General features: G+C 41.4%; 1 protein-coding gene across 4 annotated transcripts in view; it reads left to right on the forward strand.

The window, feature by feature from the left end:
• Window positions 1–27,584, forward strand: part of LOC131125407 (neurexin-2-like) — a 410,351-nt gene that overhangs the window by 279,766 nt on the left and 103,001 nt on the right. The window contains exon 1 of one of the 4 annotated variants that reach the window (XM_058066946.1): window positions 14,604–16,126. The exons of 2 other annotated variants lie outside the window; for them this stretch is intronic. In XM_058066946.1, the coding sequence (XP_057922929.1) occupies window positions 15,793–16,126 (334 nt within the window). In that variant the 5' untranslated portion in view covers window positions 14,604–15,792. Of the gene's footprint in view, window positions 1–14,603; window positions 16,127–27,584 lie in introns of those variants that run through there. One more of the 4 variants, XM_058066945.1, reaches the window with a different exon arrangement.

Below are 27,584 nucleotides of genomic sequence, written 5' to 3' on the forward strand. Positions count from 1 at the left end.
CTCATTTCATTTGTCGTTCTTTATGATTCTCAATTCCTGTGTTCTTAAGAGGGAGCATAAAAGTTTGCATGGTTTAATTGAACTTTTTGGAGGAAATGCCAGAAATTCTCTGTGAATTGTTTAATGATATGAACTATTTTTCAACTTTACAATGAATTTCTTACAGGGATATTTTCAACCAGTATATAATATTAGTAAATATCACAACATTCAACTTAATGTGAATGTTATGAAGGTTCTTTCTACAGGAGTACATTTTCACAACAGATGTTTACCTATGAAACGTAGTGTACTTTCTTTGCTGCCTCAATGTTGGTGTAACCTATTTTGTGTGACACCCTCATTTTGTGAACACAAATAAATATGACATAGCTCAAAGCACTCTTATTTTGAAAGCTGGAATTGTGTTGTGTGATTTGAGAAGGTCCCTTGACTGTTGCTAACAGAGACGGACTGGTCAAATGAATAAACTCAGAGCTGACTACTCATTTTTATGACTTTAAGGCAAACTTTTTAGTTGCTTTTTTCCTGGTTCTCGCTGGCATTGTTGGCATCATCGGCTAGTTTTTACAGTCAGCCAAGTGGGCATTGAAACTAGGAATGAAAATAAAAACATTGGAGTGATCCCGGGAGAAGCAGAATGTTATTTTTGTTTCTTATGGCTGCTTGACCCAACCCTAGACATAAACCAATCGTATGAATTAAATGACACACACATGAATGTAGTCACGGGTGAGCGAGCATGCTAGGTTTTATAAGCAATTGCTCAACAGTCCTTCAGAGTCCTGTCTGAGTCAATTGTGTCATGTCATGGGCTATCATTTTTAATCATGCCAAAGGAGTGCACTCACATGGCGTGCACTGTGTTTTAGGTATGAAGTTGGCCTAAGCAGCGTCCAATTGGTCTGGGTAGAGTGTGTCCATAGTTACTGGTGGACAAATATGAGGAGTTGGTGAAGACGACGAGGGGAAGGGTTCTTCGGCGTGACCAATGACGGCCAAGAAGCAAAGCGACAGTGAAAAATGTCCCCCCCGACAAAAACTCCTCAGGTGTCCTCTCCCGCTAACCACTTTTAATCATTCTCCCTTCAGGCTTTAGATAACTTGTGACCTCAGACATGATAGGAAATTAAAAATGAGTTATCTGCTGATTGACAAAATAAGCAGGGAACTTCCCTGAAGGGCATCGTGTCTTTAATTACACTCGGGGCCAATCAGGGTGATGCAGCTTTGATCAAGGCTAAATATTAGCATTCATCTTGGTTTCCTCATGTCCTCATTAAAATCTCACCTTGTCTTAAGGGGGATGCTGTGCCAATCCTAATGTGTATCAGAAACATGCAGATGACCAATCACATCAGTTCTGTAGACAGTAACGGCCTTTGACCGTCGCTTCGCCATCGCCGCATTTCCGTCTCCAGCAGCCATCTTTGTTTGACGGTCAGCTTCACGTAATGAGGCCATGATGAAAACATAGTGAGTGTTTTCAAAGCCTGAGAGATGATTGGCCACCAGGAGGACGATTCCACTTACCGACTTTGCTAAGTAACCGTCAAGTTATTTATGAGTTGATGAAGTTATTGATATTGAATTGCCCAAACTTTTTCCCCTCATAGGTCACCACACTGATCATAAATAAATGTAAAAATGTACACTTTACCTCTGTGATCGGTATCAGCCGATTTCACTAATAGGCAGTTGTAAGAATCTGCACCAAAACATCCCTAGTTTTTGGTCCTAGGAGGCTGGAGTGATGTCAAAGCCCTTGCCAGGTGCTTGAGCAGTAAATCACTGTTGCTCTGATTTAGGGCCTCTCTGTGTCCTTGCACAGGGTTAAGTCTCCTATGTGTGAAAACAATAACTTACAGACAGGTCTTTAAGTATCAGAAATGTATGTTTATTCTATTATTGGCTGTGATAATCTTGCTTTTGGGAGAACAAACTGGTATTGAATAGCACATGCAGTATTTGTATGTATAATTATTGTAGTTATTATTATTATCATTATTATTATCACTATTATTATTGCCAAAGGGACACATAATAATAGGCTAGCCAGTTTCTGAACATGGCCACACACAAATCAAAGTTGTCTGCTGTTTTTAATGAGATGAGACAGAAGGAGTAAAAAAAAACAAAACAACAAAAAACACTCACTCTGGGGAAGGAGGAAAGGAAGGCTATAATTTGTAACTAGGCATCACAAATTGAATAATTTAAATATACTAACTGGAATCTTGGCCCACGAAGTGAAAATAACCAAATGAGGCAGAATTAGCGAGACGAAGAAAAGTACATGCTTTGCTTTTATTTTTAACTGAACAGCTCTTCTCAGTTGTTTGCTATGCAGGCACAGTGCACACTCCAAGGTGGAGAGATAAACTAGCATTGAATGCAGCAATAATTAATCATGAGTAATGATTCTTGTCAGTGTCAACATTCACATGTTTTTTTTTTTTCATTTTCCAACCAATTTTTTTTTCACGCCTGGTCATCATAGATGAGGCAGCCTCTATTTCATATTCCCACCTCATTCCCAGGAGCATTTATCTTGACGTGTTACATGCCAGCAGCCTACCTTTGGAATAACAACACATATTCCCTGTCTGTTATTATTAGTACACAAGCCTAATGACTTTATCTGGCCCTGCAGTGCATGACAACTTAGCTCAGAATGTCGCTGTTATAACATGGGGTGTTCTAATTAATGTAAGGGCGGGTCATAGGCCCCTAACATGTCCATGACAACTTTTTTTTTTTTAATGATGTCATGAAAAGCCACAACTTCAAAATGGTGTGTTTGTGCGCCTCTTCTCTCAAACATGAAGCTGATAGGTTCCTCACCTTTTGTGCTCATTAACACGCTCTTGCGACACATATTACTTTTAGTACATCATTAAAAACTGTTCCCAAAAGGGGATGTTGACTGTTACAAAAATGCAATTCCTTGTTGTAATTCTGCTGACATTCTTGGCACATGACGCTGACTCGTATACCATCTGGCATCTCAGAGCCAAGATGGATGCTTTTGCCCGGGATAATCTTCAAATATGGATTGCACCTGAAAAGTGCTCACATCAGCCCCCTCCGTCTGTGTAAATTATTGAGCGCATACATGTGATGTGTTTACTTGTCCTGCATGCTTATAAATAAGTCATGGCGTGTCATGCATGCAGCATGTAAAGGGATATGACGGACGGAAGTCTGCACACAGCAGCAAAGGAAGACTGAGCGTACGTACGTATATGTGGGGGTGGAGGGTGTGTGTTGCGGGAGTGTTTATCTCCAAGTCTCACGTTCCGCCTTGTCATGTTTTATACAAATGCACAAGTCGCAAATCAACACAGACAAACAATTGCACTCAGATCTACTTAAGCCGTGTGGAAACATTCATTTGCACCGTGAATGATGGCTGCGGCTGCGGACAGGAATCAAACAATTCGCCATCCCTCAAGCACCTCTTTCATCCAGCTCCTGTCTTTTTGTGTGTTTCCCCCCTCTAGGATGACAGGCACTTGTTAGTGGAGGGTTTGACCACTTGTATTTATTCCATTTTATTCAAAGAAAAGGAAAACAAAAGAGATTTATTTTTATATTGTTTATCAACAAAGTTATACACAAGCAATTCTAAAATTGTTGAAAATGTTGTAGCATTGCACATCATGCATGTTTGTTTTTTCAATGAAGATGCATGCATCTTATTGACAAAATTCAGTCATAATCAGCAGGTGGGTTTGGTCTTAGCGGATGGCATTTTGGTTGGGAATATTTGAGTTGGCATGTAGGCCACACAGGGTTCGATTCTCCACTCTCTGTGTGGGGCTTGCATGTTCTCCACGTGTGTGGGTTTTCTCCAGGTACTCCATGCATTGTCTATAGGTATGAATGTGAGTGTGAATGATTGCCCTGTGCCCTGTGATTGGCTGGTGACCAATCCAGGGTACTGAACCACAAATGTGAACGCAGCCTTAATTAGGATTGTTTGGCCTTGGAGGAGGTCTACGCTCTGCTGAGTGTCATTCCATTCCTCTTCCGAAAAGATTACTGCCGGCAAAAAAGAAACTCTTTGCAGTTTAATACAGTTGGTAATGATTGTTAAAAGGTCCCTGGAGTCATTTTTGTTCGAGTGTGAGTGGAATATTAAATCTTGTTTGACTCCTCAAGCATGGGAATGTGCTGGATTTTGAAATTGAAAATAGCAGTGCAAAATTTATTTCAAGTCATTTTGCTCATAAACATAATTAAATGACTTTTGCTGTTATGATGCAAATGTAAAGTTCACGGAAAAATCAGGAGTAGCCCACCAGTAGAAGGCCAATAAATCACGAGCAGATCGGTTGTAGCATCAATTATATGCTTATTACATTTTAAGATGCAGTTCGCTCTCCTGCTGCCGACTTGAGGCGACTTAATTGAATAGCCAATGAGACGATATGTTGGCAGCTTGGCGGCTAATTAATATGTTTGCAATGTCACCTTCTGCCCTGGCTGCTTGCATGAGGATGAGGCACCAGACTTTTAGGTCAGTTTTCCCTTGAATGTATTTGTTTTGATAATCATTTGTTATGTAATTAGAATTTGTCTTTTTATAGTCAAATGTGCAGCGCGGGTGTGTTGTTGTTTTTTTTTTTTTTTTTTTTTTTTTTTTGGGGGGGGGGGGGGGATCCATCAGGATTGGCAAAAGCAGATGATAGCATAATAACAGCAAAGCGCATGTATTCTAATCAGGTTGCCCCAATTTGGCTATCAATGATAACCCCGGCATGTTAACCCTTTAACCTTGCACATTGGAAAGTGCTGCATAGATAAGCTCTCCAACTTGATGTCTCCATCAGCTTCCCCCTTAATGAGCCCCCCGCCACCCATAAGTGCTCGATAGGTGGCTTGCAATCAGATTGCTAATGTGCACTAATGCTGAGCTTAGCTGTCAAAGCATGGGGTTGGTACAACTGACATTGAAAATATGCATTCAAATGTACCATTCCATACATGTACACATACCACACAATCAGAGTAAAATCAGAAATCAAAATAGAATGCAATTAGTCCTGGGAGGGCAGTATACAATATTAGAGATTGGAATTGTCAACCCCTTACCATTCTAAGTCCAACACAAAGGACAAAGGATAAAATGCAGTGCTAACATCAAGAAAGCAGTAACATTGAAAATGACAATACTACACATTCTTTGTTGTTTTCTTTTTAAAAATGACAATATTTAAACACAGAAGGTGAACAAACTCTTGAATAGACTTTTTATGGAAAAAATGTGAACACGAAGACTGTAAGGGCACCTGAGGCGCAATGGTATAGGGGGACCAGTCGCAGAAAACACGGACCGCTCGGGAGCAAGTTAGAGCATCGTAGACATAAATAAGACATAAGATGACTCACACGTTAGCATTGACAGCATGCTTCCTGCGATGGCTATTGTGTCATCAATGTAACAGCAAGTAACGGTACTGACATGTGACCAGTGTAGAATACTACTGTAATATTGATGTTTGCGGTTAAAGAGACACCCGTGATGCACTTCAGTGGCTTTATAAATAAGCAAAGAAAGCACACACAGATATTAAAAGGCACAGCTATTTCACTGCATATCATGTCTTCTGAATGCCTTACATTTGTGTTTTCATTCAATTAGCCATCGTTATGCTTAATTCCTGTTAATGGTAATGGTTTAATTTCATTTGAACATGCATCAGATTACAATTGAGTGCATCCCATAATCAGTTCACAGTTCCACATGTCCAAAAGGAGTAGGAAGAAGCAAAGCTTATTAAATCTTACCCCTCCATCTGGTACTTTTACAATCAGTAACTGTTACATTTGTTCACTTCCTGCCTTTCTGATATAATTTAATTTAGGCCAATAATAAGTAAAGTTATATTTGAAATGCATATTTTTGACTAATAAAAGGTCACAGTCAACCACGAAACACCAATAATATATATATATTGAAATAATTTGACAATAATTTTGACAAAATTTGAACCTCGAAGCGTATCGAGGGCCGACTGTATATGGAGTGTGATTTTCAGTTTTCCTTAGTCTCCCTTCAAAATCAACTTAAAACAAATAATTCCAAGAACTATCATAGTGGAAAATACTCATAGTGACCCTTAATAACGTCTATAAAGAAACCAGCCGGGGAGATGTGGAGGCCCCACTCAACCGACTACATCCAGGGGTGAGCTGGCAAATAGCAGAGAATTCCACACATCCCACACACACATACAAAACAAAAAAAAAAAAAAACTGACATCCACATAAGTGGTGCCATTGATTACTTTTAACTCAGGGAACCGGAAATGTCAGGAGGGTTCAAAAGCAAGTGTAGACCACTTTGTTCACATTGAGTAAAAAACAGTGCAACAATGCGGTTCAGCTCACAAGACAGTCATTTTGGATGTTGTGACTGTACACACACACACACACACACACACACACACCCTCCAAAGTCCTGATTCCCATCCTCTATTTCATCCTCACACATACTGTATGACCTGCAAGGATATTTCCGACCTTCTGTTTCTGTTCTGTGACGGAGATAAGGGAAAGTGTATCCAGAGAACTTGGAGGAAATATTTTCCTGAGAGGGGTAAATCGGTGTTTATTTCAAGTGTTTTTTTCCATAGATAAGAGATGACACGAGAAGAAGCCGCCGACATCAGAAAGAGGGATTATGACAAAAGTGCCTCCCAGAGGTAGGCAATTATAAGGACTAGAGGTTTTCAGAACAGGAAGAGGAAAAAAAAATTCCAGGCTTGGAGCTGGTGATGTTTGTGGTAGTGTTGAGGATTAAAATGGTATAAATATCAAGAAGGGAGTGGGACATTGAGGCAAGGGAGCCGAGCGGCTGAGCCAAGTGAGGAATCTACAAATCGAGCATCACATTATTCCACTAGACTGCCGTCTTTCTTATTTCAAGCTGCCCAAATCAATGTTTCAATTACACTTTTGTATGAAGTCTCCTCAGGGAAGTGCTGAATTCTGCACTATATCCTGCAAAGTTGTCATTTTTTTGCAGCAATATGTTGTTAGCATTGTGTAATGGGTCAAATAACCATTCTAGACCCGTATTTAAAGTTCCCAGCAGTTTCTAAAGGCCACAGAAGTTCATTATACTGCACAGTCAGGATCATTCATCTCAAATTTGAGAAATATCTCACACTTATTGTACACCAGAAAAGAAAAAGATTGCGCTTTACAGGTAGTCCTCAGGTTATGTTCGAGTTCTCTTCCGAGATTGTGATGGAAGTGGAATTGGTGTAAATTGGATCTTACACCCAAGTTAACTCCCAAGTCACTCACAGTGTACAAACACTAATACAAACATGAAAGCCAAAGCACTCGCAACGTTTCCATCTCAATAATACCGCAACACTGTAGTCATGACAGTTGCTTTCCGAGTATGAGCAACCTGTCAGTTAAGTGTCAGCTAAGTGACAGTGTTAAAGAGTCTTCCCAGCTTCTGTGAATGTGAAATGTGTCCTGACTGTGTGAGTGGCTGCGTGCACAGTTGACTTTGCTGATGATGTTTTACCATGATTCAGCCTGTTTTGTTTGTACATTAAAGAGATCGTTGACTGACCACCTCCCCATCATCCTTGCAACGGCCGGGTAGATGTTACAATGCAATCTTTATGCTTAGAGTGAAGGGATTGTGATAAGTACAGCCAATATTGATCACATAGTGTATTATTCCATTGTGCACGACAGTGTAAGCAATTTCAAGTGGCTCGTGTCCACGGACTAAATTAAGTTTTTAATTAATTTGTGAGGCAGCGTACATAACCGCATAACAATAAAACATGAAACGCCATAAACCAAGTACCACCTGTATACAGATTGTTTACAACCGTGTGTTAAAAAGTCTTATGGCTGTGGGGAGGAATGACCTGTAGTAGAACCGCAGTGCAGATTGCAGTCTGTCGCTGAAGGAGCTGTTTTATGCTAAGAGTCCACACAGTGTGTGTGACTAAGGTGTTAATTTAGGTACATGTTATGGCTTATGCTAGAACTTGACTTACATTGCGGTTATAGAAACAGAACTTGTACGTAGACTGAGGCTCTCCTTTAACATAGAAACATTATGCAGATAGTGAATGTTATGTTCAGCTTGCATGATAATATTTAGCAGGCCGTGTGTGATGCTATCCGTTCTATATTTTCCATCTGCTGTATGTTGAGTACTGAAGACAATTTTCTCCCCAGTGGTATGCTGCAGATTTCTCGTTTTTGTTGCAGGGAAATCTCAATGATAGGGACAAGGATGTAGCAGTGTTCCTTATCTACGTTTTTTATTCAATGGACACCTCAGACAACAACATCACCAAAGATATGTTTGTTTCAGAAAAGTACATAGCTGCACAAAACTCTTTTTTTCATTAATCATTAAGATTGTAGTTTTATTGTGAATGCTGGACACTTCTCCCAGAAATATGCTGACTAGAAATTCATTCTTCCACCTTGTCTCCAGCACTATTCTCAGGCCTCCATTGGCTATAGAAATTCTATGTAAAATCCTCCAATCCGTGTCAAAATGTCTCTCTGTGTGCAGGAGATTACAGTGAACCCCTATTATTCTGGGATGGCGTGAGCAGGCATGCTCCCTCCCTACCCACCTTTTGAGCATTCATCCCGATTATTGCCTCCACAATGGCAAGATGCACAAAATATTGTCAGGTCCCAGTCAAAGTGTAAATCTTTCTCTGCAAAGGGAAGAATGAGCTCCCTAAATGAATTGTTTCTTTTTCTCAGCCATCAGCTCCAAGGGCCACTTTCTTCAGGTTTAGGAGGCCCGTGGATTTTATGGATGAGGTGGGGTTAGCTATGAGAGCTGGGCCCATCTGGCTTTGACAGCTGGGCTCACAGCTGCAGGGGGCGATGAGACTGGGCTGGGATGGATGGATGGCTGGAGGTCCGGGAAGGAAGCAATGGAGACATCAGTACAGGTGAGGGGAATTTTATCACAACCATCCACCGTGTCAGCACATCCTATTTTGCACACGGTGAATGATCGGAATGGTTGGCCCTGCATGGAGCTGGTGTTTAGATGGGTTAGACTATGTTTGGGTCAGGGTCAAGACATATGTGCAGAGCTCCAATGACCTTTTTCACTACAAACATAAATAGGTAATGCCACCATTTTTTGTTGATACTATTGTTGACTACATACAGTGTGTTCATTTGTGATTCGCGCTGGAGTTTGCGGGTACTGCTGTTGTGGAATTTTTAGAAGCAAAAGAAGACACATTCGATGGTAGGGGAGAAGAGCTACCTCGTTTATTTATTTTGTCCTTTAAATAGACCCACTAAAACCTATCAATGATGTAGATTACCAGAACTCTGTCCTTATCTGATTGGAAGCAACTGTTGTGAAGAACGTCATGCTCTGTCTCCCTCCTTTTTTCTTCTCTAACTTTGTGCTCTTTGTGTTCAGGCAAACTCCCAATTGTGAGTGTTAGGTGCCAATTTATTTTTCATACTTTCTACATCATTTTATTCACCTAACCCCTATGCAAATTGGCATACCCCTGGAGAACCGTGTACCCTACCTTGGAGCTCGTCCTCTTGATGCAATTTAAAGTAAAATAATGTCCGGATGTTCCGTGTGAAATAATCCTATCTCGTAGAAATTCACTTATCTCAGTTGGGTCTGGAACCAATTAACTGTGATTAACGAGGGATTATTGTACTCGCAAATATTAAGTAAAATAAATCAGTTACAATAGCAGATTATCTTCCTGAATCTTTACGATTAAGGAAGAGGAAAGGAATGACAACAGTAGATTGAGCACATTATGAATTCATGTAGCTTAAAAAATAACTAATAGCTTCCAAATAATCCTCCAAAACGCATAGACATTGTTATTAAAGACGACCTATTATGCTCATTTTTCTACCCTTTGTATTGAGTTGTGGCCTCCAATAGAGCAACTACACACAATAACCCGCACAGAAAACTTTTTAGATTGTATCAGAATCTGCACTTATTCTAGCTGTATTTCCTTTTATTTGTGCTTGCTGCCAAAATAGTCTGTTTTAATTTATTCCACCCACGGCCCGCCTCCAGGCATGCCCAGTCTGCTGCGATTGGTGGAAAGGGATACTTCCCTTTGACGTCATTATCATTTTTTAACAAGAATATTGCACAACAAGACAGTGGCAACAGAACCAATGCTGGAAAAGCGATAAGGAGCAAACTGCTAAGCCAGCATTAAAACCACTAATGAGTTATTGTAAACAGCGTGGCAAGTGTCACATGCATGTGTTTCCTTCGGGTAGAACCTCTCTTCATCAGAACATTGCCTTGAGTGTGACTGAACAAAAGCGCTGATGAGACATGTTCTCAAGTAAGCCATAACTGTCCTGTTTACAAATTCTAACCTCCGGCACATATCGGATCGCTGTAATTACCAAACAACCATTTAAGCATCGCTGACACATGATCGGCAATGTCACCCTAAGCATAATTATTAATGGAATCTATCAGAAAATTGCCTTTATTTTGGTGAGATAGAGTGGAGTGACCAATGCTGTGTTTTCTCTCCAACCTTGCATGTGGATGTTTTTCTTGCTCGAAATAAAGCAATGATCATACTATTCCTGCTTGTTCCTATTACATTTTCCTACATTGAATGTATATTTCATTATTCCTGCCACTCTCTGTTCAGTTACACGCCAAGAAGACAGATTAATTCAACCACATATTTCCTTTCAAGTAGCCACAATGCCTGCTCGTGGATTCCCTCCGTAACTGTGCTCTTTAATGCAACCATTAGCGCTCCATAAATAGCTTATAATGTCACCATTGCCGCCCCTTTTGGAGGCCACAGTCAAGGAAGATGGATGTGGGTTTAGTGGATGACCAGGAGGCTTTAATTATAAGTCCAGGAACAGAGCAGCATGGCACATTAATGTGAATCAGACTGAGGACTAATGGAAGTCCTGCTTTAAATGGACCAACTGTTTTGTCTGAACCAGGTAGGCTTAGTTATTCCACAGGTTTTGCGTATTCTTGTTAGTGCTCTTGGTTTTAATGGGGTTATTTGGTAATGGGATTCACACACTGGCCACACTGCAATGATATAATTTTCATTGCTGGCTAATGCCAGGTATATTATAATACGAGAGAGCAAATAGAGAACAACACAGACAGGATACAGGAGTTAAAAATTGATGACACTCCAGCTTGTTCCACTTTCCTAACCTTGATGAAAAGACCCAAACTCCTTCCCTTGTCTTTTGACACCATTGCAGGCAGTCTTTATGGTCCAGTTAAAAATGTGTACAAATCCTTCCTCAGGATTAGAGGGATGATGCAAGGTTTGGATCTCATGCCTGTCACACTTCCCTTACTTCAACATGAGGGTATTTTCTCCTGGTGGACTTCATTTCTGTGTCTCCAGTCCCAAATGCACAAGGTCTGGCCTCTGGGTGATGGCTATTGCATCACGTCGCTGCCGCACCTGTGTATTTTAGTGTGTGTTTCTTGTTTTGCTTAGAAGGAGCAGGTGTTCAACTCTCTAATAATGAGGTCCCAGTTCACTCAGTCCCCTGAATGCAACGTCTATCGTATAAGTGGCAGGTTCATAATGATTCAAAAAGCATTTTTACCTGCTTATATACTTGCGGGATGAAAAGGGCTGTTTTGACTACATAATTTTAACTCTGGACTTTCTAGAGCAGTGATGGGGAGTTAGTTTTTTTCCTTGAGAAATAGAAAATAGTGCTCTGTCCTGGATGTATGGTGCTTTTTAAAAAAAGCCATGTGATTACGTTAATTGAACTGACTCAAAAATAGCTTGATGTTATTGTAGTCTGCAAGCATACTTTTTCTTCTGATATGTGTAATTGATCATTTGTTGTCTGGGTTCATGTTATGGTTTTGTGGTTCATAAACACAGTCGTTTCTAATAAAGATTTAGTGGTTGTTGTTGTCCGGATCGGTATCATTTTTCAACCCAATCGTTAGTGGTCTGTGTAGAAAAGTTTTTGAATGTGCATTTCCAATCTATGTTTGTATTGTTCTTAGATATTGACCTGTTTGTGCAGTCGCTCTGTCATTAGGCTCTTCAAGGCGCCATATCATACTGAATCCTTCTCATTCAACGGCATACGTGGCCTTATTTTTGATTCTGGACCCTAATTTCCAGAACCAGGGTCATTTAGTTTTCTGTGTAGCATTGTTGATGGGCAACCGCTTTGAACTGTTGGTCAGTTTTATATTTACGCTAAAAGAACTACAATTCCCATCAAGGTTGTGAACAATGCAACCGGATATCCAATTTGATAAACGGGAGGTACGGTTGTGTCGGTACCAAGATTGCAAGGTTTACGTAAAGCACCAAATGTACAGTTCGAACCTCCATTGTATTGGTATTGTATTGTATTGTAATAAAAAAACAAGTCTGTTTGTCCAGTTCTATATTTTGTTTTCTGAACAGTAATGTTAAAGAATGCTGTCTTGTCTCATTCTTCTGAACCCAACAGCGTGTATCGTCTTGTCTTGTGAGCTGACTGTATCGCTACATCCTTAGTAGATAATGTAATAGTATATTCCTTGTCTGACTTCAGTGTTGGTGCATGATGAGGACACCAGGATGTCACTTCATGTTGACAGCCTGACAGCCTCTGCTGGGGTGTTTTCACCTAGTGTTTGTGTGTCTGTGTGTGTCTGTGTGATAATTCATAATTCTATTCTTTATAGAGTCTATCCTTTCTGCTGCCATGGAAGATGACATATGCTGGCTTTTTTCTGTTTTGGGGCAATTTTTCTCTGTGTTGCTCTTCCTCACCGAGTCTTAGCTTAGATCTCTATCAACCGTGATTCATCTGATACACAATCTCACTCCATCTCTGCTCTGCTCGGCTCCAACACACATGCAGACACACACTCACACTAGCATGCACACAACACTCTGCTAGCTCTACTTGCAGTCCCCTATCTAATTATTTATACATCCACATTCTACACCATGTGCATCTCCCTCCTTGTTATATGATTTCACCCTGACTTTTCGTCTTTCTTTGCTTTATTTTATTTGTATCATCCCATGTCTCTGTTGCTCATTCATTGAAACTGATTAATAATGTATTATTACACAATAATGTATTATTACACATGATGTACTGCATGCCAGCACTCCCAAATACATGCACAGTGTATAATGACATCCAATAATGATATTTGGTGGCGTGGTGAGATGTTGCAATAATATGGTCATATAGTTAAAGTACCGTAACATAAGAAAGGCAACATATGAAGTTAAAACCACAAAATAAAGATGTATCATAATAGCGTGCCATGTTTGATAAGTATGGGTGACATAGTTTTCAGTCAATCTTGCTCATATTTTGCTAACACCTGTCTGTCAGTCCCCTAAATCTGTGGACCAAATTTGGTGGCAATTCGACTAAACACCTGTTATAGTTATAGTAGGTGTTTTGTAGAGCAGCACATTGAGCTGTGGGAGACATTTCAAGGTGATTTATGGGGGTCAAACTTTGTGGTTTAAATACAGCGCCACTATATGGTGTATTTATCAGGAAAAAAAAAATAAAAGCGCGGGCTAGTAGTAGTAGGGGGTACATGTTTTGATGAATTTTCACCCTTTTGTATGTGGCACTCCAGGAGTAAAATACGCACACTATGGGGTGTACATTTTTTTTCCCATGTGACTAAAAAAGATCAAGTACAGTCGCACCTCAGCATCAGTAATCCATTCTGTAAAAGTCTGATGAAACCTGCAATGTACCCTAACTGAATCAGCTTTTCACATAGGAAATAATAAAGCAAGTTAAATGAATTACATGGAATTAACACCCAAAATGTATATTACACAATTATAGTTTTACATGCAAGAAAACATTAAAAATGCATATAAATGTTGAATGAAACGGATGAATTTAACATCACTTTTACCTCGATTGAAGACTTGATTGTTGACAAAGATGGCAATGACGAGCAGCAGGAGAAAAGAGATATTCACACGGATGACACCTTTATACTTTGCTATGAGTTATGTCTGCACCTGTAACTTTGCACTAGCCATGATCAGATAAAAAAGCAGAGAGTTTTGTTAGAAAACTCCAGAGTCAACCAACGGAGCGAGGGGGCAACAACTTCTGGTTCCAGTTTCCATTTTGAGAGCCTGCCTCCAGGCTTCATACAGGCACGTTTTGTAATAACAATACATGGCAAACACGGTTGGACTCATGCAGTGTATTGACAACGTGTGCGCCATATTGGCTGAGAAAAAATGTTTGCATGCATACCCAAAAATATGTGAAGGCATACACATCTAATATTTTGGTTACCTGATTTAGCCGCATGCAAGGGGTTCATCAGAAACAGCTCTCAGTATAATGCAAAGAACAGCCATAACCATATGTGCATTGTTAAATTCATACTGCTCTATCAAAACAGAGCATTATTATTATTAAAGTCAACTCCTGCATGTGTACCAAATGATGCGGCATGTTTGTGTTTTGCTTTAAAGAAAGCATCTTTTCATGTGTGTGTTCAAGTGGGCAGTTCGCCTCACACACTGTTGTGCCTCCCATCTTCCTGTTACATCCCAATTCTTTTCACTCCATCTACTCCCTCCCCCTCGCGCTCTCTTACCTCTCACGCCGCTCTATCCACACTCACACACACATACACACACACACGCACTCCGCTCTGCCTCACAGTCATCGCTTGTGTTTTCAAAGGCTCCGAGTGTGTCCTCACCTCCTGTCTTCTACCTTTCTTGCCCTGGTGCAAATCACCCGTCGAGGGGCGAGGCTGCTGAGCTGATCAGAGGAGGGGGGAATTTAAAAAGAGATAGGAAAAAAAAAATAGGAGACGGGAGAAGTACGCGGGCAGGAGAAAGGATGCTCTCTCTGCTGCAGCTTTTGATTCGATTAGCATGAATTTCACAGCAAATGCAGCAGTTGCGGCAGCTCGCCTCGGAGCTCCAGCGAGAGGACCAGCAGCCTCCGCTCGTCTGGAGGGCTGAAGCAGCAGGAGGGAACAACCAAGAGGAATTACACCTGCAGCAAGTGGAAGGACAGAGCTTCGTCCCAAGTCTCAGGATTGTTGCTCTGGTGATGCTTTAATCCGCTTCCTTTTTGGCACTGCTGAGCATTCCATTACTAATATTGATTTATTTGTCTTGGGGGGAGAGGACCGCACGCGGAGGTAGCCAACCATTTTGTCCTGCTTTTGTTGAATTTATTTATCTCATTGCTAAAGCCCGGACTGCTTCTGAGCTTCATCTGGATGTCTTGCTCGTTCTCTTTTCACCTTTTGCCTTTGTATCCTGGCAGTCCAGTGTGTTCTGTCATCTCCGAGCTCTTCGTTCATTCACCTGCAAACAAAAAGTTCCAACAGGATAGCTGGAGTGTTTCTCCTCATCACAGAGGCTTGAGCTGTGGGTGGAGGAGACCCATCGAATCCCTCGACCAGGCGTAGCCAATTAAGTATCCCCATGTAAGCAAGATCTTTGGGAAGGGGACAAAATGGAGTTAAATCATTGCTAAGAAAAGGTGGCGTTTCATTTGAAAGTTCATCAGAAGGAGACTTGCTTTGGTTCTCGAGGATACAACATTTGGATACCAATACAAGACTGTCGCAGGATTTGGAGGTTCTTTCTTTTCAGGAAGGATGTTTTTTTTAATTTTCACATAATTTTTGTTGGATTTTTTTCATTTTCTTGGCTGTCAATCAGTATTTTCTTTTTATTCCCCTCCCTGCTTGGGCTCAAGAGCAGGGGATGATGGGCTCCGGATTCCTTTGAGATGTTCTTTCCCAGTTTGTGTCGTCAACGAGGGAGGGGCCTTCTCTTTCTGTCAGGCCCCTCCCTCATGGAGCAGGAAATGGAAGTGGAGGTGGACGGAGGGCTCCTGGTGGTGGCCAGGCCCGTGGCAGCCTCACCTTTGGTCTGGGCCAGTCCGGCATTCTTGCTGCGACTGGTGCTCTCACTGGCCCTTCTGGTGCTCCCATGCCCAGCCGTGGCCGCAAGAGTTTCCTCCTCCCTCAGCACCACCCATCATGTCCACCACTTCCACAATAAGCATGGCACTGTGCCCATTGCCATCAACCGGATGCCCTTTCTGACACGCGGGGGCCATGGTAAGACCATTGTTTATGTTGGCTTGACCAATGTGAGAGTGCATGTGACATTGGAATGATGTGTATTTTGTGAATTTGGGGAGTTAATTATCCTCAGTGGTTTGATATATGGTGGCAATGAGTTCTAAGTTGAGTAAATATGGCAAGGCAAAGGTACATCCAGCTATTGATTGGTGTCATCTCTGCAAAGGCCCCCATTTTTCTGCCTCAGCTCCCATAGGCCACCAACACCTTGATCCATATCTCTCCTCCAGAAGCTGTTTCTTTTCCACTTTTGCTGTCCGTCTCCCAACAGTGGAACAGCAATGTTGGGTCCAGTGATAAATCTAAATGTTGTACCTGACCATTACCTCATTGGTATGTCCCAAGGAATGGGTCTTTTGCTACTTTAAGAAGTAGACCTAAGGAGACAAACCAACAAAAAAGTGTTTTTCTTTTCAGTGACAACTGTGTTTTGGAGAGTTTTTGTGTTTACCTCACCTGGCGTGTTTAAAAACTCTAAACAGATATGAGCCTCCCACCAAAAACATCATGCATATGACTTCAGACATGAAGTGTGTTTCTTATCCTCCACCATATTTTGCTCTCAACCTACCCACCCTTTCTTTTCTCACACTGTGTATAAACAGCATCAATCAGTGTGGCATCAGGGTGGGGGCGGTGAGGAGCATCAGTCGGCCCTCTCAGGTCAATCGGCCGCAGTGGTGTCATCAGTTTCTCACTGCTGCATTGGATTTATGGTTATCATATTCTGCTCCCATCTCACAGCCTCGTGCATCGCGATGTGACTGTGCACACAAATGAGCAGCAAATAGGAGATGAGTGTTATTTTTTGTACCGGCTTTATCTCCAGCACATCAGCAGCATCATCTTCAATCTTCATACTAATGCGAGGATATAAGAATGCCTCAATTCTGTTTTCTTGTTTTTCTGTCTTTTCTGCTGTTTTTGTTTTGTTTTGTTTTTTTGTTTTTTTGCAGCTGCAATTGATACTGTTATTTTATTTTATCAACTATCATAAAACGATGAGGCACAAGGGTCGTCTTCCTATTCTCCTTCACTGTTATTTCCCTGCCTCCTCCTTTGCCTCGCTTGTATAATTGGATTGCCCCTCTCACATCCTGAGTCACTGAACTATTTCAATGGTTGTAATTAACATAAAAATATTCCTTCTCACCAGACCTGCCATAAGAAAAAATTGAATATTCTGGCCCTGTGATGTTCTAGCATGTTAAGTGAGGTTTGATTTGGTGACAATGACCTAGGCTGGGTTCAGAATTGTTGTTCAGTATTCTGGACCAAAAAATTAAAGATTACAAAGATAGGTGATTCCACTTTGGCGGGCTTGGCCTTGCGTCCACGCTGGTATTTTTGTTAACAGACTAAAAAGTATATGCCGAAAGTTAAGGTTTGATTGGTCAGCTTGCAACATAATACCTAATGTATCCAAACGAAAATGCTGTATGCTGGCTTGTAGGTTATCTATATGTTTACCATCTTGGATTTCACCAAGCATTTCTAAAATATACTTTTTATAGAGCACACCCAGGAAACAGTGTGGTTGCATTTGTGTTGCTATGGTAACTTCTGCATGGCTCATGCTATACATTAACGTAACTGGAAGAACCTCAGCTAAAAGCTCAACCGGACCCATCTTGAAAGAATGCAATACAATTCAAAGCACATAAATGGGCAAATGTTGAAAACAAGCAACAGTCTGACACCATACGATATGCCAACTTGTGAAAGTTAACACTTACGCCTAGCCTTTCCGGTACAAGTATAATTCCTCTTCTGCAAAAACTCACTGAACAAGCATCTTTATTTGCGTTCATCCAGTAGCAAAAATGTGTATATTTTTTAATCATTGGTATTCTTTACTTTTATACCATATGCAAAGATTAAAGGTGTTTATTTTGGATGTCTTTTTATAGAAAGTCCAGACTTGAAGAGGTTAATTTCGCTTGATTAAATTCTCATAAGTAGCCAGTCCCATGTCATAACTTTGCAGCTCTTCAGTGTGCATCATCAATCGTGATGAGACCGAGGTCCTTTGTTTACTCTTCATATGAGATGCAATGAGCAGCTGGTGCCAGAGTTTATTTCAAGAGTCTCACCCACATTGCTTGCCGATTACTGCTAATTGAAGAGCGTTGACCACTGAACTGTGGCATTTGTGTGAGTCTTGCTTGGTGATTAGTTGGCCACACTCTACCCTACACTCACAATGGCGGCTTTCAGTCTAATACTTGTGTCTAATTCATGCAACTTTCAAAAGAGGTAGAAGGTGTGAAGCTGGTTCACAATGAGATTCTTAAAAGATAGCTTTTGTTACATTGGTGAGTGTTATTTCATTCTAATACTAAATGTGCCACAGACTTATTTATAATTACACATTGTTTTCATGCACGGGTGGTTAATGTTTGCCCTCATTTGCTGCTTTTTATCTGTCAACACATCTGTGCTTGGACACACACAAACACACACACGCACACACACCTATGCATTTTCAATGTCTGAGTCGGAAGACAGGGAGCGGATTGTTTGCCATGTTGAGGTAATCCAACCCGAACGCCCCGCCGCATCGAGCTAAAGGGATTAAATAGCTCATTTGGATTCAGGAATTCTTTGATGTTTTACATGGATTGCTTCCAAGCGATTTCACCACCGGGTGCATCAGTTTGTCCTTGACACTGGACAGCACAGGACAACATTGGGGCGGTGATGGCGGTCGACAACGCTTGTAAACTGGCCTGGAGGACATTTTAGAAGATTTTAGTGGAGATACCTGGCCAGAATTCCTAGGCACACCCAGGGAGTTGACGGGATCTGGTTTGTTGCCTACAAGATTGGATGTCTGCCTTTTGCAGATGATGTGGTCCTGCCGGCTTCATCGGGTCATGATCTTCAACTCTCACTGGATCTGGATCAAGTGAAGCGGTGATGAGAATCCGGAAAAAAGCACAGTGTCATGAGTCAGGAATGAGATTGTGCCCCAAGTGAGGAGTTTGACTACCTCTGGGGATCAACAGACAGATTGTTGACAGAGACAGAGCTTTTTTAATTTACCAGTTGATTCACGTTCCTACCCTCACCGGTTATGGAAAAACTGGGAGTAGAACCACTGCTCCTCCGCACTGAGAGCAGCCAGATGAGGTGGCTCAAGCATCTGGTCAGGATGCCTCCCGGACGCCTTTCTGGGGAGGCGGTCAGGACAAGTTCAATAGTTAGGAGACCTTGGGGAGAACCCAGGACTGTTGGAGAGAACTATGTCTCTCAACTGTCCCGGTACAGTAACGCCTCAGGATTTGTTGGGAGGCGCTCGACGAAGTAGCCAGGGAGAGGGAAGTCTGGTCTTCCCTAACCTCACTCAGACATGGACGGATGAATAATCAAGATACATTAGTGGACTTCTTTGACATTGTCTATAGTTAATGTTGTAAAATATATCTATAAGTGTATATGGAAAGCAACAAAGTTTCTCACAATATTAAAAATGTCTTTCGGAATGGCGTAAAAGTCTAAACAAAATTGAAGAAACAAAGACATAAAAAGTAGGGGAATGTAGGCTAACTGTCAATAACTATAATCATGCCATAAAAGTGTAATATTTGGTGAGGAAATGCACCCATACACAATCATTTCAGTTGACAGTCATCGCCCATGTCGAGCAGTGCTGCGAAAACACGAGGGAGTCTATATTTTTGCACTGTGTTGATGTTAATTACAGGCCTGCCGCCATAATCACGGCAATGCGTTCCGCTGCTCTCAAAGTAATTGGAGAAAAAAAAAAAGTATTTTCACATTGATTTTATGCCAATTAGCTAAAACGACGGCCTTCAGGATCTCTCAGCTGTCACCGCTGTCCTTTTAGTTTCCCCTTCCTCGCTCGAGCTGCTCTCTGCAGGTGTTATGCTCCTCCTTTGTCTATTTTCTCCGCCTTTATTTCTGTTCTTTTGAAGCATTGATTGCCGTGTCCTGCTCTGCCGCTTTTGAGAGAACAGTTTTGGGCTTGTAATCCCCCGCGTCTGTTTGTTTAGCTTGACCACACATGCATACTAATGATGTCAGCTGCTCCCTGTATTTCCCACTTTGTCCTTCTTCCCTGAAAATTAATAAAAGCGCTCGCCTTCAAAGTGTGAGTGTGGCCTTATAATCTCAAATTGTACCGTATCACTGTGTCACTACGTGCATGACAAGCCGCTGTGTTTGATAATCGTCACTTTATCTCTCGGCTGCAGAACATGTTTTGTATGTTTTCGTATATGTGTGTGTGCTCGATTGTCGAGCTGTCTCCTTTTAGAGTCAAGTCACAGCCCTTGTCTTTCACAGGGTGCATTAGTATTCATGAAGGTTGGCCTCACACAGTGTGGAAGGCGCACAAACGCATGCATGGACACATGTGCACTGATGAGAAGCTGAAAGGATGCCTCAGGTGTTCTGGACAGTTGAGATAAGCTCGCTATCTTGAATTATTTTTTTCTCCTGTTCTGCCTCCTACTCTTCTTTGCACCTCTGCTACGAAGGGGAGCATATAGAAGAACATTTGTAGGTTTAAGTTGAGGGTCTCGGTTTGACGATGCTGTTGTCTTTAAGCGCCACAGCAAGTCATTTGCATGATTTTGATTTTTTTTATTGTCAGATGATGTTGATGCAAAACTTTCATCTGGGGTTGGGACCAGCATTGGGCATCTTCAATGGAGTGTTGGGGCTCACATGGTCTCCACGAACGACAGCAGTGTGTACCATTACACAATTACCAGCAGGGCCTCGAGGTGTATCGGGGATGTCATAATCACGTCATGTACCTTTGTTTTAATTTCATGGTTCGGTTCATTTTGGGGACAGCAAAGGAACAAAGTGCAAAACATGAAACAGTCTAGATTTGGTGTAAACATCTTTATTGATTTTTAAAATGAAACATGAAAAGGCAAGTAATTCCACTGAGGGCCACATACACATACATGTGGAGGGTTAATTTCATACATTTTGGGCATTAAAATTGCTAAATCCAATGCAGGTCAATATATGCCAACCTATATGGTCAAAGCATCCATATATTTGCTTGATGTAATAGCCGACAAAGGAAAAGTTATCTGAACACTCCATGACTTCTATTCGTCAAAGGCTGGGCTGTGCTGGATTTGTTTATGGAGTAAATATGTAAACATGAGCCAGTAACTATGCCTCAATGTGCACTGTGTGGGAGGTCAGTACGCCTCTTCACTGAAAGGTATGGACATACTCAATACCGTTAAACATGTCTAATGTGATCCAATACAAACAATGTCTTGTCCCTTTACAATGACAATAATGCTCATCAGTTTGTCCTTGACGCTGGACAGCACAAGACAACATGGAGGCGGTGATGGTAGTCAGCAACGCTTGTAAACCGATCTCAACATTACGTACACCTAAGAGGAGATCTAGAAGAATATGAGATTTCACAACTTTCACAATTTTTTTTATGGTTAGGTTTTAATTTAATAATATGCTTATTATTGTGCATGGTTTTCAGTATAGTGTAAAACTGTGCTGTGCAGTACTAAGAGCTGTTTTTAATACTTTTGTTACTTTTTTAGGTTAAATAAGAGGAACAAACCCTTCTGAAATTTGTTCTCAATCAGAAATCACTCCACACTCTTTATTGCTCTCTGGTTCTACCATATCTTAGAGTCTTGAACCAGTCATGATGTACTATATGAATCACTATATGGACAGTTACTATGGTACACATAATGTCATTGTATGGTCATATCACCTCGTACTTCGGTGCGGGACAAAAAATTACAAAATTAAAAAAATAAAAATAAAAAAAAACCTTACACTGTATTATGGAAAGCAGGAAGTGAACAAATGTAACAGTTACTGATTGTAAAAGTACCAGATGGAGGGGTAGGATTTAATAAGCTTTGGTTCTTCCTACTCCTTTTGGACATGTGGAACTGTGAACTGATTATGTGATGCACTCAATTGTAATCTGATGCATGTTCAAATGAAATAAAACCATTACCATTACCAAATAAGCAGGAAGTGTAGAACGAACCAGAATGTCTTGGTTAGATGAAGCGTTATTGACCCTCGATTGATAAATGACATGATCAAAAGGTGTCAGCATCATCATGTGCATGTTGATAACAGGAAGAGGTTCTTCAGCAGGGAGCATTTCATGGTTGACATTTGTATAAAGTGTGAGAATAGGCGTGCTCATCGTCCTCCCCGGCGGCGGTTTGATTAATCCCCCTCCAAGGCACAACAGGACGTATGAGCATTTATCACAAACTAATGGATATGAATGATGATGCTGTTCAATCCGTTGTTCTTGACAAGGCATCTATTACTCTTGGTTCAACTTAGTGTTGCAGGAGGGGGATTTTGCGACATGGCCGTCTTGGCGCTGATTGGCTGGTTATACGCAGGAAATCCATTTCAAACCCTTTTAGGGAGGACAATCTCTCAGCCACCCACGGTGCATGAAAGCATGAGCGTGGGTCACACCTTGGCTTTGTAGACGAGGAGGTCACAACTTCAGAGGGTGCTGTGATGTAAGCCCACCTGAATTATTGAAACTGGAGGGGGTCCTTCAGGAGGAGATCTGAGTATCCACAGACTGAACTGGCTATCAATAAAGTATCAAGAACCACTGCTGCATCTCTTCTGAAGAAAACATAAACATGGTGTCTCCAGTTGCAAATTAATGAGCGGACAATTACAAGAAGCTGTAAGGACTGTGGATGTTCCATTTCAGTATTGTTTGTCCCATTTCCTCCCACCTATTGTGCACACACAGCGAGGCCCATTAATCATTCATCCTAAGAAGTGGCTTTGCTCGGCTGGCCTTTCGGCACAGCACTTCATTGTATTTAAAAATGCTTTCGGTTCACTTCATGTTTGACATCAATTATTCAACACAAAATGCAAATTCCTTGACAGAGCACTCGCTGCAAGCGAGACGTCACAAGAAGATTCTGCGTGTCAGCTTTTGTTTATTCCATCTGCAAGACCGGAGTGTTGACTAGCTCGTGGGATCGGATTGGAACGGCCAGTCTATTAGTAAATCTTGTTCCATACTCAATCTATTTTAATGCCCTCGTGTTTGTCTGATGAGTCCTGCTGTTAATTATTCTTTGCTGCCTTGTGTGTGTTTTATTGTTTGAAGCATCACCAACCCTGTGCATGTTTGAGAATGGAAATGTAAAGATCTGTGGAAATTCAATCTTACAGCATAGAAAAGCACTTGGAAAAAAAATCCTTACTTCGCTTACCCTGTGTTTACTTGAAGATGCTTTATGCCTTCAGCTGACACATCTGTGTCCTGTGAGTGACATATGTGGAATTACCACTGCAATTCATCTTCCATCCCTGCATGCTGCCTACACTTTGGAGAAAACAGCAAGTGGGAAAAACACTGGAGAATTTGCAGTGCAACAAAGACTCTGAGATTAATTAACGGGGGTGAAGGCAAAGGAAGGGAGATGGAGGATATCACTGTGTGGCCCTAACTCATCTTGCCTTGACACACTTAAATATTCTCCACGGGGGGTTTCTGGAGATGGTGGACATGATTCACAACTGGACTGGAACAGAGCCCAGGGGGAGAAAAAGTGAACGCCGGCTTGTTGCCACTGTGCTCCATGCCACGGTGAGCTTCTGTCATCTCGTCTGAACCTTTTCATCATTCCACTGCAGGGATAATGTGTGCCAGGCCGTGGTAGCATGCTGGGCAAGGCAAGGACACATTCAGCTTCACAGTACTGAGCAACAGGAATTCAGAGAACCACTTTATTTACGTGTCGAGGTCCCTTTGCCATAATCACAGACCTGTGGAATATTCAGTTATTGGTTCTTTTGGAAAATTAAGTGGTTTTTCCTGCATCAACACTGTAGTCATGCGTGACTATGGTATTACACGTTCATCCCTTTTCCCCCTGTAAGAAATTTGTAAACTGGGACATGCTCAACACCGAAAGTGAACAGTAATCACTGAGACATGGAGAAGGGGTAGGATTAAAAAATATCTGCTTCTTCCGACTTCTTTTTGGACATGCTGAATTGTGCAAAGTGTAAATGTGATGTTCTTGAATATAACCTATTAAACATGTTCAAAATAGACTATTACCATTGCCGTTATCATTGGCAGTACAGGACAGGCAATACAGATCTTAGAAGTTTTGTTGACTTTTTTTATTTGTCATTATCAGATTTGGAAGATCTGGTCTTAGCTTTCTGGTGAGGACAAAATGGCAGCTTGTTTCATCGCAGCATTGAGGAAGAGCAGCACAGGCCAAGTGAGTGCGATAACTCGAGCGGCCATAAACAAGATTGATTACAGGGCAGCCAGTGCATTCCTAATGGAAGCGGAAATCCAGGACCATCCCAGATGTTGAATTTACAGATCAGGCAGTAGGGGCTGGGGTGGTATACTGCTTATGTGATAACTGTTATCTGCCAAGCAGGAGGTTTGTAAGGTAGGTGAATGGCTCTGGTCCACAAGCATCACACGGTCCTTTCAATGTATATTAAAAACAGCTCTTGTTACATCCAACAGTTTTTTTTTGTGCCTTTGCATTTTTAGCTTGTATTTTCTTGGAATGCTTCGTTCACTGTGCTCAAAACTTGGCATCTCTTATTATGCACTTACTTTTATGAAAACTGCTGTGTTGTGTTACTTACAGCACTCGTGTTTGTACAAGAGTGTGGTAACTATGAGTGGCTGGGGTAATTGATCTAATGTCAATCATCCATCTGCCTCTGTTCATCAAAACTCCATTTCCCTTTCCTGAATGCTCGCTCTCTCTCCTTGAGTGCTCTCCGGTTAATAATTGTATTTCACTCTCGTAGGGTGGGGCTTCAATCCCATGAGCATTATTTGTTGTCAGCACTGTTGAAGACTACTAAACAAGCGTTTCCAGGTTCTTAACTGGAAGTTAATAGATCAACCACTGCACTTTCTTGTGTAGGGTATTTATTATTGCCTATTATTCTTATATTGGACAAGTTATGTACGCCTCTGCAGTGCTATTGGGAAGAATCACATTCCTGTGCTGCTCAGTTTGGATTCAAATCTCTGTTGGAGCATCTCTGCGTCAAGTTTGCATGTCCTTCCCCTGCTTGCGTGGGTTTTCTCCCACGTCCTCAAAATAGGCACGTTATGGTAACTGGCAACTGGAAATTGGCCATAGATGTGAATGTGAGTATGAATGGTTGCTTGTTTATATGTCCCTTTATATAGATGAATTGGTGATGAGTCCAGGGTGTGCCCATCTGGGATAGGCTCCTGCTCAAACTTAATGAGGAATAGTGTAATAGAAAATGGATGGATGCATAGATTTGTTGGTTTATCTGTTTATTACAATCCAATTAAAGTCATGTGGAAGTTGTCAAGAACAGTGTAAGATGATATTTCCAATACAACCAAATCCACTTTATTTATATAGCACATTTTAAAAGCCAGAGAATAAAAGTGGCTTATAAGATGAGACTTAAAGCTTCCGATTGTGGGGGCCTTTTTTACATGAGAGGGGAGAGACTTCCATAGCTTGGGGCCCACTACAGAAAAGGCTCGGACTCCCCTCCCCTAAAGTCTCATCTCAAATCAAATGGACATATTTACTTTCTTCAAGGCTTTGGAACCAAAATGCCAGGATACTCTCTAGAATCTTCCACCGCCTCCCAAAAAATATATTTATTTTTATTTTATATTTTCCAAGTCTTTGGCTCACTATGTCTCCTGCCAATCAAGATATTTTTTTAATGAGTTTGTCAAAATACTTGCTCTGGTGATGAAGCGTCAGCTGCAAGAGCTGCTGTTAATATGTCACGCTTCCCAGCGGTGATTTGTCAAGCTGTTTTTCCCATAAGGCTGGTGGAAAAAAACACAAGAGCACCAATGGAGGCATAGGCGATCATGCAGGTGTGAGATGAGGGGGTGTTATTTCCCCTCTACCTCTCGTCGTTTCCTCTCTGCACAGGGAGGGTGACCTCTAGCTCGGCGATATGAAGAGAACGTCATGCAACATTACCCCTCACTTTGCCTCGGATGAAGTTTTATTTTCGTGCTGTTCTGTGGAGACAAAACAATTCCTTCCCTGGTTGATAAATGTCTGAGGCGCGGGTGCGCGGCGCAGTATAGAGAAAAGCTTGGTGTCCTTTTATGAAGTAGATTATATTTCTCTTCTTTTTGGAATAGTTATTCCCTGGCAATATTTCATGGGATAACATAAGCTTACAAGGTTGACAATACTAGCTATATAAGCCATCTCAAGTGGTATCTTAAGTCGGTCGCTAGCATTTTGTCTCCAGCAGGATGGCGGCCATGAGCTTTCATAGTAAAGTTAATTGTGATATATTATTTGTAACACTGCTTATTCTCTCCATTTGTACTCTCATTTGAGAAATGATTTACAATTTGAAGCTTGGAAAGAGCCTCTAAATCACAGATCTCATTTATCAACATTGAATTGGAAATAGGGACCATACGACATTTTTTCAAACGTTTGCCTAAACTGTGTTTACATTGTGGGAGTGGCATGGAGGTGAGATAGGGCGCTTATTTGTGTGCGCATCTGTCTTGGTGCGAGCTTGTGATGCAACAAGCTATGTGTGTGCTGTGCAAAGGCAAGGCAATGCAATCTCGGTGCCGATGACAAAAGGTTAATTCACATTGAGAGAGGTATGGAAGCATGACACACATACATGTTGGTCTGTGTGTGTGTGCCTGTGTATACATGCATGTGTGAGTGTGGGTGGGCGGTAGTAGAATTCTTGGTCAATAGCGAAAGGTCAAGTTTTATCTGAAATAGAAGTACACGACTGCGTGTCAGCAGAATGTTGATTCCTCACTTGTCCATAGTATCAACAATGAATGCATTTTGATCAATGGAGTATACATTCTCCTTTTCCGCAACTGGCAGCCTGCGGTTGGTTGCCATAGCAACCCATCCCCGTGGTCCAGCATTTTACAGAGTTTACACAATATGCCCCAAAACCAGCATGTTGTGCGCTCTTCTCACCTTAATCTAAAAAAAAATATCTACAAGGATGTGGTTTGTTGGAAGTAACAAATGTAACTCAATGGCATTTTAGGACAAAAATATTCACACAAATCCAGACAGAAATGGGAGACATTTGCTTATTACTATTTTGCCTATACTGACTGACCTTTCAGCAGTGCTGGTGTGTGACTAATAAACAAGGATAAGTCACACACTCACCACAAATAGAATACAGTGATCATCATCCCAATCAAGTCATAATTGTCTCTCCTGGGTCCTGCACACTTCGGTGTTGCATAACTGGGGTCTGCAAGTGCGGACCCAATAGGTCTATTTTGAAAAAAACATTCTTTTCAGAGATGTGTGTCATTTATAGTTGAGCTCGACTGTATATGGTAAAAATCTGCACATTAAAACGAGTCTGTTTGGAGTATTTCTCAGTATGGACTGTTTGTTGCCTATGG

This window comes from Doryrhamphus excisus, chromosome 3 (genome assembly GCF_030265055.1).
Source record: "Doryrhamphus excisus isolate RoL2022-K1 chromosome 3, RoL_Dexc_1.0, whole genome shotgun sequence".
NCBI classification, from domain to species: domain Eukaryota; kingdom Metazoa; phylum Chordata; class Actinopteri; order Syngnathiformes; family Syngnathidae; genus Doryrhamphus; species Doryrhamphus excisus.